This window comes from Arachis hypogaea, chromosome 17 (assembly GCF_003086295.3).
Source record: "Arachis hypogaea cultivar Tifrunner chromosome 17, arahy.Tifrunner.gnm2.J5K5, whole genome shotgun sequence".
Lineage (NCBI taxonomy): Eukaryota > Viridiplantae > Streptophyta > Magnoliopsida > Fabales > Fabaceae > Arachis > Arachis hypogaea.
This window is the reverse complement of record NC_092052.1, coordinates 20,179,564-20,193,111: the sequence shown is the minus strand read 5'-3', so window position 1 is coordinate 20,193,111 and position 13,548 is coordinate 20,179,564. Positions and strand designations below refer to the sequence as shown.

The 13,548-nt window shown below is 33.7% G+C and overlaps 1 protein-coding gene across 1 annotated transcript; it reads right to left on the bottom strand.

The window, feature by feature from the left end:
- Window positions 1-8,665: 8,665 nt before the first annotated feature.
- On the bottom strand, window positions 8,666-13,328 carry LOC112764593 (probable inactive receptor kinase At5g58300). Its single transcript, XM_025810269.3, has 3 exons — window positions 12,510-13,328; window positions 9,881-11,244; window positions 8,666-9,537 (listed from the first exon to the last, which is right to left on the bottom strand). Exons 2-3 carry the CDS (start codon window positions 11,229-11,231, stop codon window positions 8,906-8,908), a joined length of 1,983 nt encoding a protein of 660 aa, XP_025666054.1. The 5' UTR covers window positions 11,232-11,244; window positions 12,510-13,328; the 3' UTR covers window positions 8,666-8,905.
- Window positions 13,329-13,548: the final 220 nt, after the last annotated feature.

The window sequence follows — 13,548 nt, the reverse complement described above, 5'->3', positions numbered from 1 at the left end:
GTGGTGCTGATTCCTAAAGTTGATAACCCGTCTCGCATGAAAGAGTTTCGTCCTATCAGCCTCTGTAATGTCATATACAAGATTATAACTAAGGTGATTGTGGAGAGGTTACGACCTTTTCTACAAGATATCATTGGCCCTCTACAGGGAGGGTTTATTCCTGGAAGGGGTGCCCCAGACAATATCATTGTAGCCCAGGAAGTTCTCCATTTTATGAAGAAAACCAAATCAAAGAAAGGTGTTCTTGCTTTTAAAATTGACCTAGAAATAGCTTATGACAGGGTGAGCTGGGAGTTTTTGGAGCAATCTCTCCTAATGTTTGGCTTTCCAGGTACTATTGTTTCTCTTATTATGAAATGTGTAAAGTCTTCCTCCCTTTCTCTAATGTGGAATGGTAACCGGTTGGATGGTTTTCAGCCAAAGAGGGGTTTGAGGCAAGGAGACCCGATGTCTCCTTATTTATTTGTTATTTGTATGGAGAGGTTGAGTTGCCTCATTGCTAGGCAAGTGGAGGTTGGTAGATGGAAACCAGTGACCGTGTCTAGGGGAGGTCCTGTAATCTCCCATCTCCTTTTTGCAGACGACCTTATCCTTTTTTGCAAAGCGAAGAAATCTCAAGTGCTTCATGTTTTGGACATTATGGCCACCTTTTGCAGAGCATCTGGTATGAAGGTGAATTTTGACAAATCTCGTGCTATCTGTTCTATGAATGTTTCTAGACAACGCAAGGATCTCTTCACTGGTATTTCTTCTATCCGATTTGCTAATTCTCTGGGAAAATACCTTGGTGTCCCCCTCAAGCATGGCAGAGTTACTAAAGCTGATTTTAATGATGTGGTTGATAAGCTTACTAATAGGCTAGCATCTTGGAAAGGTCGCTTCCTTAATAAAGCTGGTCGGATTTGCCTTGCTAAATCAGTTTTATCTTCTATACCTATTTATAGGATGCAAGTAAGCCTTTTTCCATCAGGTGTGTGCTCTAACATTGATAAGATTACTAGAAGTTTCATTTGGTGTGGTAGTCATAATCACCGTGGTCTTCATTTAGCATCTTGGAGAGTTTTGACGACTCCGAAAAAGTTTGGAGGTCTTGCTTTGCGGGAGTCGCGGTTGGTCAATTTTTCTTTATTAGGAAAGCTAGTTTGGCAAATTTTGATGAATCAAGAGAAACTGTGGGTCAAGATTATGCTTCAGAAATACCTCCAGAATAGAAACCTATTTGCAGTTAAAGCAATGGGTTCTTCATCGTATATATGGAAGTCTATTGTGCACTCAGCTTCCGTATTAAAGGAAGGGTTTGTTTGGGAAGTGGGAGCTCTTTCTAAGAATTTTTGGTTTGACTCTTGGTTGTACTCTGGGCCAGTAGGAGCGAGGGTTGAATTTCTTGATATCTGTGAGGCTGCTTTGACCATTGAAGATGTTTACCATGATGGAGTTTGGCATTTGGAGAGGATTTACTCTTTTATTCCTAGGGACTTAAGGGAAGACATTCTTAATTTAGTACATATTTCGGCTTCTGGTCGTGATTTGGGTTGGAGTTGGGAGCACACTCTTTACTCTGCTAAACAAGGATATTTATGGTTAATTCAGAATAAGTTGAATTGGGATAGGAATATTAATTGGCTTTGGCTTTGGAAGGCGCGGGTCCCTAAAAAGTTGAGGCTCCTAGTGTGGCTTTGCCTTCATGATGCTGTACCAACTCAATATCTGTGTTTTCGGCGACATCTCTCCTCCTCATCCTTATGTACACATTGCAATCAACTTCCGGAGACAATTCTTCATTGTTTTCGGGATTGTGAAGTGGTGCGATCAGTTTGGGTTTCTCTAGATTTTTCTGATGTGTGTTTCTTTGGCTCTCACGAGGTGCATGATTGGTTCAAGCATGGCCTCCTCAATGAAGGTTGTTCCAATTTTGCAGCTATAATATGGTCAATTTGGCAAGACAGAAATATGGGTAATTTTCAGGGAGTTTTCGGATCTGCTGGGTCAATCGCATACAAGGCTCGCAGGTGCATGGTGGATTTTGAATATACAACTCAGAATCGAGTGTGTTGCATCCAGGGATTAAAACCTCTGTCTTGGTCTCCGCCAGAACCTGGTTCTTGGAAGTTAAATTGTGATGGGAGTGTGAACTTGGGGGATAATTGTGCTGGTTTTGGGTGGGTAATTCGCGATAGCTCCAGTCAATGGGTAATGGGATGCTCAGGAAATTCCTTTGGATCTAGTGTCATCAAGATGGAGTTGTGGAGTATATGGAAAGGTTTGGCTTGGGCTTGGGAGGCGGGTCTTAAGCTTGTTGTCTGTGAGACAGATTGCGCAGCAGCTTTTGAGCTAGTGACTGGTTGGCAAGTTCCACTCTGGCATCTTGAAAAAGAAGTAATACAACTGATCTTTGACTTGAAGTTAAGAAGGGATTGGGATATTCGTTTTGAGCTTATCCCGAGAGAAGCTAATGTCGTGGCAGATCGGTTGGCAAAGATGGGATCTGGAGGTAGCGGAACTGATGAGGTTCACCTTTGGCACCAGCCACCAGAGGTGGTTTGTCCTCTCTTACTGTTAAGAACCTGATTTCTTTTCTTTTTCTTTTCTGCTCTTTTGTTTTTTCTCTTGGTTGTTCACCAAAAAAAATAAGTAGAGTAAGTGAGTACTAACTATTCATATTTGTATGGCTTTTAGCATTGTTTGTAACTGGTTCATTATAAGGATTAATTGAGACATTGAATTAGTAGCAGTGGGGTATGTCTCGACCTACACTTATACAAAAAAAAAAAAAATACAAACTTAATATGTTGTAGATTATCTTAAAAGAATTAAAAATTAGTTCTGAGAAATCAAATCAAATCGCGTAAATTAAGTTAATTAATTTTGTTAATCTTCTATGTTAAGATTTAATGTATATAGTCAAAATGACTTAAAACGACGTTAGCTAGGTCATCACCACATCTTTTACTTGAACAACTTCATTATAATGTGATTTCAGACCTATATTTTTAAAGAGCAATACAGATAATAAGCATAATTTGAATTCATAAGAGTAAAATTAGTTATCATGATTAAAGTTAATTTTTATGTCGCGTATAAAGGTGATTTTAATTATTTTAAATTTGTTTAATTTTATTCTGAAACAGAGAATATTTTTTAAAAATAATATGCTTCTATTATATTTTTTTCTATTAATTTTTTTCAAAGTTTGAATATCGTCCATTAGTTTGTGACATTTTTAAATTTATTTTTTAATTTATTATGATAAATTAATAATATGATGAGTATTTTGTCCGTTAAGATTGCAGAAATATTTTTTAAAAAATAGTTTATTTGTTATACCCTAATTTATCTTTATTTTTTGTGTTTATATGTTAACATTTTATATTAGGAATTTATTATATATTTAATATTATTAAATTAATATATTTTTTAATAATAAATAATGTTACGTGTTTCATGATTATTATTATTGGCTGATATAGTAGCATTTTTTTATAATTGATATTTAAGATAATTATTCAATAAAAATTGAGTCAGTAACTCATATAAATATATAAAGTGTTATCTATGTTTTTAATTTTAGAATTTGAAAACTAATATAAATATATAAAGTGTTATCTATGTTTTTAATTTTAGAATTTGAAAACTATTTATCCAATCACTGTTTGTAATATTTAATATAGTATTTAGATTTTTTATAAAATTATGACCCATTTTACCGTGATCAAATTTTGGCATTTGTTAAATTTTTAAATGGACAATAATTTTATAATAAGAAGGATTAATTTTTATTTATGCCATGTATTTAAATACATGAGATGAAATATCAATATTCTTGTATTCTTCTTCTATCATTATATTTGTATTTAAGTCAAATTTCTCCTGGTTTTATTTTAAAATTATAAAAAATATATATTATTATCAAAATTTTAAAATATAAAAATATAAATTAAAATAAAAATTAAAAACATTAAATTAAAGTATATTAAAAATCATTATGTTACATTAATTTAACACAATATATAAATACTATTTTAATAATAAAATTATTATGTTTGACAACTTTTGTAATTATCTTATAACGTAGTATTTTTTAATATAAGAATGCAAATGCATATTTTTTTTATTTTTAATATTTTATCCCAAGCATCTACATTAATTTGAAACATAAATATATTTCTTTTGTAATAAATTTATAATAAAAGTTTTAGTTAAAATATATTTAATCACTCAAATTTAAAAATACACATGGCAAAAAATTAAGTAATATGTTAATATTTTTCTCTTTATTCTATTTGATATTGTTAGTTTTATGAATATATTATTTATTTTAATTTTTTAATTATTTATATATTATATGATAAAGATGGAATATTAAAAAAAATTATTATTTTGTCCGCTAAATTTATTTTATGAAATAGATTAGGTAAGGATATACGAAGTCTAAAAAAAATTGAACACCAAATTTTAGTAACTTTTTTGTATTTTTTATTAAGGAGTGCTCTGTTATATGTAATTTTTTTTAAGTTAAATAATAAGTATCAGAAATATATAAATAGTGTATATTAATTTAACTAATTTTGTTATAGAATACCAACCAATTATGTTACTATGATGTCTGTTATTTGGACCAACTCCATTATCATGCGCTTTCAATTCTAGATTTTTCAAAGAGTAGAATACAAATATTAAGCAAAAATTGAATTTATAGTCCAAAAAAATTAAATTATCATAATACATATTAAGTTTTATGTTACCTGAAACAAAATGATAACGATGATGATGGGTGGCTCTAACTATTTGTCTAATTGTAGTTAATCCTGTACTTGACAATGGATTTGGAATATGAATTATATTAGTTGATATAATGTGATTGCTGACGATTAGTTGAATTTTTCAATTATATTTGTGAGAACATAAGATAGCAAGACGCAAAAAAAAACTATTGCAAGATTGAAAGTGAAACAAATATTTAACTCTCTTGGATAAGGTACGATTGAACATAAATTTTTTTATTGAAAGTAAATCGGTATTTAAATTGAGTACGTATTAATAGTTTTTTTTATTGAAAGTGAATCAGCTGTTGAAAGTGAATCAGTTTTAAATTTATCGTGGGGTAAAGTAAGTTTTTAAAAAAATAAAATAAAAAAGAATTGAGTACGTAGTAGCAGTTATTTTATTGAAATCAATTTTTAAGTTCTGTCGTGGGATAAAGCCAATTTTTAATAAAAAAAATAGGAGTAAAATAGGAAGAAAGAATTGGATACTACACTTCCGTATCTCTATTATATATTGGTATAGATATATTAGTTATATTCTTTTTTTTTTTTTTTTAACGAATAAATTTGATACTGAGTGAATGAGTGTGGAAGCTTAAAGGGTAAAAGGAGAGTTGGTCACGGGTAAGAAAATAGCTGATCACGGGTGGGAGAAAAAGGAGTATGCCATGTGTTGATTCCCTAGACCGACACTGTCGAATTGATCAATACGTCAGTGTCGTTTTTTAGAAAAAGGGTATCGCCGAATTGAGGCTATTTTTCAGGGCCTCACAACGGCATAATACATGTGGGTTGGGCCATTTTCCTGGACTACAAAGCCCAATATTAAAAAAAAACTTGACTCATGTCACTATGCTAAACAAGAGGTTACCATTTTTAAATAGTGTCGATGAATCTGAATTGTTGTTTGACTTGATTCATGTTGACATATAGGGTCCTATAAGTACTCAATCTACTTTTGGCTATAAGTATTTTCTCACCATTGTAAAAGATAAGACTAAGTTTTGCTGGTTGTTTTTTATGAAACATAAATCAAAACAAGAACTTTACTTGAAAATTTCATACAAATGATGTTTACTCAAAAGAGAACCATGGTTAAATGCATAATGTCTGATAATGGATCAGAATTTTCTATGCATTCTTTTTACCAAGAGAAGGGTATTCTTCATCAAACTAATTGTGTTGAGATACGACAATAAAATGGAGTGGTAAAAAGAAAACATCAAAAAATTCTTAAATTACAAGGACTCTTATATTTGCTTCAAGTCTGCCAAGTTATTTTTGGCATTATGCAGTAACACATGCCATTCATGTTATAAATAGGATATCTCACAAGAATCAGAGTCCTTATCAAATACTCCATGGCACAATTTCAACTTTGAGCTATATGAAAGTTTTTGGTTCATTGGCCTATGCTTCTACGTTGCATTCTCACAGAAAAAAACTTGACCATAGAGCACCTAAATGTGTCTTTCTTAGTTACAAAATTGGTTCAAAAGGTTTCATTCTTCCTGACATAAAAGCTAGAGAAACTGTTATTTCAAGTGTTCTATGAAAATTATTTTTTTTAGAATAAAATATATTTTTTATTCCAAAAGTTTTTAAAAAATTTTAAAAATATCTTTAACGTTTAATTTGTTTTAGTTTTGTCTCTAAAATTTCAATAAATTTTAATTTTGTCCTTGCTATTAATTTTTTGACAATCAATTGTGAGTCAAATTTTTTTTTTTCCATTCTACCCTTAATTTTTATCATCATCATCATCATCTTCACTTTCTGTTTCCATCGTTACCATCACCACCACCCACTGTTGTTGCCACCCCTTCAACCCTATCCACCACCATTACTTATCATCACCATCATCCCTCAACATCCTTTACACTTCACATCCCCAATCTAGTGCCAGCACAGTTCACAGGCACCCCAACTCATCTGAGCCCTCCACCCTTACCATCATCACATAGTCAGTCCCTTCTCAATGCAATCTACCACCACCAACAATAATATTAAGGACAACAACAATTACTCATAAATATGTTTTAAATTAGATTCAACAATAAAAAAAAGGGTTATTTTGGAAATAATGAGTTTTTTAACAAAGAAGATTTCAATAACCTCTGTTCTTGTAAAGAGGGAGATTTAAATGAGGAAAAGACAAAACAAAAAGAAGAGAAAAGAAGAGAAGAGAGAAAGGAAGGAGGAGAAGAGGACGACGGCAGATGAAGAAATGATGATGGTGGTTATGTTGCTATTGTTTCTGAATTTGGTTTTGGTTTTGGGAGAATATAAGACAGTAAGGAGTGGGTTGGGGAAGAAGAGGGTAGATTTAGGGATAAAATCGTAAAATAACATGTTAACTAACAGTTGACTGTTAACAATTAATAGTAAGTATAAAATTAAAATTTATTTTAAATGTTAATAATAAAATTAAAACAAATTAAACATTAAAGATATTTTTATCCTGCTTTGAAAATGAAGCAAATGCTGCTACTCATAATTGTAATGGTGAGAATCCTAATCAGTCCGGATGAGGTATCATTTAGATGTCTGCAGTTATGATGAGACACCTATGCCACCTCAAAATTTGAACAACCAATGTATCAATTCTAACGGATCTGATTCTTTAACAATTCATGAACATATAGCACTTCCAATAGTCTAGATAGGTCTGCATCTCATTTGGCATCCATATCATCTACATCACTGCATAATTCAATTGATAACTTAGGCATGAACACCATGCATCCATCTGAACCATCTTTCTTGAATTCTAATCAACAACCTCAAGAAGTCTCTGATTTGCGAAAGTCAAGTAGGCGAAAAAGGTCAACACAGCAACTTTCTTCTTCCTCCAAAAATAGGTATCCACTATCAGCAACTCATAAAGCCTTTTCAGTTGCAATCTCCTCCACAATAGAACCTCAAAGTTATGAGGAAGCCATTGTCCATGACTGTTGGAGGAAGGTTGATCGGGTGGCTAATTTATTTAAAAAACATGCGAGTAAACTTCGTTATTTGAAAGGTGCACCTGCACGGGGGATTCTATTTTCTGATTCTGACTAGGCTACTTGCTCGGACACTCGATGTACCGTTTGGGGGTTTTTGCTTCTTTCTTGTAAAGTCATTGATCTCATAACGTAGTAAGAAACAACACATGGTAGCTTGTTCATCAGCTGAAGCTGAGTATGGAGCCATGGCGCTTGCTATGTGTGCAGGAGTTTGCCGAAATTCCTCTTCAGCGCCCAATAACATTGTGTTGTGACAATCAATCTGCGCTCCACATTGCTACTAATCCAGTCTTCTATGAGCAAACTAAACATACAGAAGTCGATTGCCACTCTGTTCGAGACAAGGTACATGAAGGTGTTCTGAAACTTCTTCCTGTGTTCAGCAAATCACGCAGCAGATCTGTTAACAAGGCTTTGGCACCTCAATCACTTCCATCTTGCAATACCAAGTTCCATGCTCCCCAGCTTGAGGGGGGATGTTACTACTGATATTAGGTGACTAAAGGTGTGATATATGTGGTGTATAGATAGATTAAAATAAGCAAATATGTTAGAAGATTGCATGCTGATTTTGCGTATAGTTAGATAGAATCAGAGAGCATATTCTTTTTGCTAGCTAGTGCCAAAGGCGTGAATGTATGTATATAAAGCTTCAGGTGAGTAATCGAATGTGTGACTTTCACCACTCTAACCTAGTAAATTCAAACTAATATTATTTTAATATTATCTAATATTTACATGTTTGAATTGTGACTAGTATCCGTGTCCCTGTCTATGTTTCATTGCACTTAATAAGCTCTGTTCCCTAAAATATTATTATATTTTATTATCATTACTCATCTCTGGAATCAAGATCAAGGATGTAATATACATAAAATGAGGTGCTAACAACAATTAAGAGGGGGTTAAATTGTTCTTGAATGAACATCATCAATTGAATCACAATGTTAATAATACACAAGAATTCAAGAAAGTAAAAGCTACTCAAATAAACTCAAGGAATTTCATCCATGACAAATATTGAAGGCCACTCTTATATACCATTTTATGTTTGCTTCCTGGATAAGAAAGTTCTAGAAATCAATTTGGTTTGTAAGGAAAACAAAGCAAAAGTAAATCAATCAGATTTAATAATCATGGAGTAGTTTGAACATTTGAGTCCTTGGATTTATTCTCTTCGGAAGACGGCCGGTTCTCGGAGTCAGATAGCCGGATCTCTTCTATCATCCTCACTACCTCCTCCATGGTAGGTCTCATATCCGGAACCTTCGCCACGCATGCCATGCCAATTTGCAACATTTGCACCATTTCTTCTTCAATGTTTTGGTACCTCATTAGCTCCACATCAAAAACCTCGGCCGTCCACTCCTCCCTAACGACCGATTGGACCCACCTTGGGAGATCAACCATATCATCGCGTCCTGGAGACATTGGCGGAGCTTTCCCAGTAAGCATTTCAAGAAGGAGGACACCGAAACTGTACACATCCGATTTATGGGTGTGCTTCCTGGTTTCAATGACTTCCGGCGCACGGTAACCTGCAGCTCTAGTGGGAGCTGTGGGAACATTCATGAGTGGCGTCAGGCCGAAATCAGAAATGCTCCCATCATTCTCTTGGCTGATGAGGACATTCGAGGCTTTGACATTTCCATGAGTGAATTTTGGACCACCAACAGAATGTATGTGAGCAATTCCTTTGGCAATTCCAAGTGCGAGTTTTAATCTTGAGTCCCAATCTAATGGAGTTCTTCCACTTGATCTATTACCTGTCATCAAAATTCAGATTCAAATTAAGGTAAGTGAATGATTTAGCTGATTCAAATAATACAAAAAGAGTGGGAACATGCAATACACATATACATAACATACAATCTATAGGATGATTGTGAAAAAGGGTGCAACTGACATCTGCACATGCCATGCAGAACGAACAATGCATTACAAATTCTATTGTTTGGACTAAAATTAGTACAAATGCATTTTATGTATTAGAAGAAATGCTTACCGTGCAATTATATTGAAATGAACAGAAACAACATTATAGAGAGTCTCAATGTATTAAAGCAATTAAAAGAATAATGTATTATAAACCTTAGAAGAAATGCTTACCGTGCAAAAGTGTTGATAAATTGCCACCTGGGACATAGTCATAAACCAAAAGCTTCTCGTCCTTTGAATAATAATATGCACGAAGTGGCAACACATTCGGATGCTGTCCGACTCTTCCTATGATCTCCATCTGCTGTTCGAAGTCCTTTTTGCTCACCACAACTTCTTTCAACCGTTTAACCACGACGGTTGTCGACTCCTCCAACACAGCCTTATATGCAGTACCATAACTACCTTTCCCCAAAACTTCAGCCGAAGCCCTCAACAGATCCTCGAGATCAAAGTTATAGGAACTTCCCTCAAAGAAAACCAATTTGTTCTTCTCAGGTTCTTGTACCCCACTTCCAAACTCTTCCTTTGGCTTCTCGCTCCTCCCTCCGACGCTAGGACCCTTCCCTTTACTTACACTACTAGGTCTTTCATTTCCATCATCTTTTTTCTTCAAACAACAGCAAAGAACAATGACAAGAACTAACAACAACAAAAGCACGCATCCACCAACAGCGATTGCGATTATAGCTGCCTTACTCAGTTTATGTTTGGAGCTTTTTCTTACAAGAGGCGACGATGGAGGTGGTGCTGACGTAGGTCTTGGGGGAGCTACAGAGCATGGCTTTAGAGGCAATCCACATAAGTGAGAGTTCCCTTCAAAGGAAGAATTCGGGAAGTTCTTAAGAACAGGAGGGATAGAGCCATTCAAGTGGTTGTAGCTTAAATTCAAATGCCTGAGCTTAGCAACATTGAGATTCGGTATCTCTCCGGATAGGGAATTGTTCTGTAGGTTCAATCTTGTTAGCTGTGTTGAATTCTGTAGTGTCTTTGGAATACCACCGGAGAAAGAATTGTAAGACAAATCAAGTACATTGAGTTGGGGAGGCAATGAGGTAGGCATATTACCGGAAAGGTTATTATGCTGAAGGTAGAGGTTTTGGAGTAATGGAAGAGAAGTAATATCGGTGGGTAGGCTTCCAAAGAGTAGGTTTGAACGAAGGCTGAGATTTCTAAGAGCATCAAGCTTGCCGAGCGTGTCAGCCGGGATGGTGCCAACTAGTCCAATTCCAGGGAGCCGGAGAGAAACAACACGGGTGCCATTCGAATTGCAAGTGACACCTACCCAAGATGTACAAACTTTGGTAGATGAATTCCATTGAAGGTTGCGACGGTGGGGGATAGCCGCAGCAAAATCAAGAAGGGCTTGCTTATCAGAACTTAAGTCAGCAAAGACCAGAGGAGAAAGAACAACAATGCTTAAAAATAAAGGATGCAGTAGAGGTAAATAGAACTTCATGGATAGTTTTCTTGCTGAAAGGTATAAAATGTTGACAATTGAATTCAAAGTAACCTCTTCCATCCTTCATAGTTTCCTGATTTAGCATGACACAAATCAAAGTAAAAAATGATAAAGTGAGAATAAGCACAACATAAAGAAGCTATAATGTAGACTAAACAAAAACTCCAGAACATAATCACAGAACAATTCCAATTAAGTAAACGTAGCATCCGATTCAAGTAAGAAACACATAGGCAATTGTAAACCACTGATGAATTGTTGCTTAATTATAATGGAAGAACAAACTTTGTGTGACTGAAAAAAGGGAGAATAAAGCTCTAGATTTACAGCCTAAAAGAGAAAACGTATTCTAAGAGGATATTTTAAATACATATTAAAATTTAAAAACAATCATCTTCAGAAATTTTATCATACTACAACCATAAGCATAGTTTCGAACCAGCTCAGTGTGAAATTAGAAACATGCTTAGCAGCTTATAGGTGAGAAAGTCTTCTGAACAATTAAGGTTGAAACAATTACTTTTGGTAGTTCATAGGTGAGAAAGTACAAAGACTAAGAGTAAAAAGCAGTTAAGCATACATGCTATGTACTGATTCATAACTTTCTATGTATTAATATAATAATAGAGTGAATTCCACTGTAAAACTAAGTCATATGGGTAGGTATAAGATCATTGAGTAGTTATAGCTTTCTTAAAACTAAACTAAATGAAATTTTGACTAGTTTTGATAGCTTGAACTAACATATCTAGAGTTTATCCTCAGAAACAAATAGTTTCATGTCAACCATCAACTACTGTAAGATTGCTTTAATCTCAAGATGAAAAAGGAAAGGTCGTGAATAGCTGCATTTGAATATAGAATTAATGGATGAATTAAAATGCAAGTTTTCTTCTTCAAAAACATACCACATTTTTTGGATTAGGAAGGAAATTAAAACACCAACAACAGTCAAAGCAGTTCACCAAATCTTTTTTCATTTTTAATCAGAAGAAAAATTGAAAAAAACAAAACACCTTTCTGCCCAGATAACTTGAGATCCTAAACCAGATTTTTTGTAGCAATTTAGATTTTAGAGCTACACATCCAGAAGAAAAAACATGCAACAACATCATCTGAGAAAAGAGACCCAAAAATTCATTTTTCAAAACATATTATTGGAGTTTTGAGATAGCAATAAAACCACAATGTGGAAACCATTTTCCCAAATTGTCACCAACCATGAACAACACTCTCTCAAAACACAACACCCCAGATCTGCCAACTTAACTACAAGTACCAGTAACCAGTTACCATAAAGGGGCAAGAAAAAGGTAACACTTTTCAATGATTACTCACCTTAATGGAACCTGAGGAGCAGAATGGTGATTCATGGCAGAACTCGGAAGAAGAAGAAGCTATGGAAGTTGAAGCAGCTTCAGATTCTGACAAGTACTTGTCACAAGAACAATGAAGAATCTGAAGCATAGCAGAACATAAATCCAGTGTGAATTTGCATGATGAGATTGAAAGCTTTCTTTTTTTTTTTCCCCTGAGCTTGAGAGAAGATTCAGTAACAGCTACAAGTTTACAACTAAAGACATATGCTTCACAACCCAAATTCAAAATAAAATATAAAAAAAATGTTTTTTTAAATAAAAAATAAAAGGGCTCAAGATTCAGAAAAGTGAGGGGGTTTTTTTTTTGCCTTTTTCTTTTTCTACTTTATTTGGCAAAGTAAACGAATGAGCAAAGAGGGAACAAAAAGAGAGTAAAAGCCAAATGGATTAAAGAATAAGAGTGTACAGCAAGGCAATGCAGTGCCATACACTACCCTCTTTCTTGACTCAACCATGACCCCATAGCAATGGAAGAGAGAGAAGAAGAAGAAGAAAGAGAAGAAGACAACGGACACGTAAGTAGGACTTATGAGTATTGTTATAATGTTACTGTTTGATGAATTCTTAAACGGCTAAGATGGAAAGTACTTTAATGTTTTCTCAAAAACTGGAAACGCATATGAAAAAGAAAAGAAAAAAGAATACATGAATGTTCTGTTATTTTATTTATCCGTTAATAAGCAAAAAATTCAATTAACCTTTTTGAGTTTTACTTTTACCACTTGGGCTTAACATTTGTGTTTTCCTAGGAATAAGTAGTATTGTCACACACACACACACATATAATTCAGATAGAATAATATATATATATTATTCTATCTGAATTATTAAAAATATATTTTTTAATAAATTTATGACTAAAAATAATTTAGATTAAGTTATCAAATTTATTGTCTAATTTATAATCTTTATTACAATAATAAATTTTAAAATTTAGTAAAAAATCTTATTATATTACTCTTTTAATTGAATAATATATAATTATAATAATAAATTTT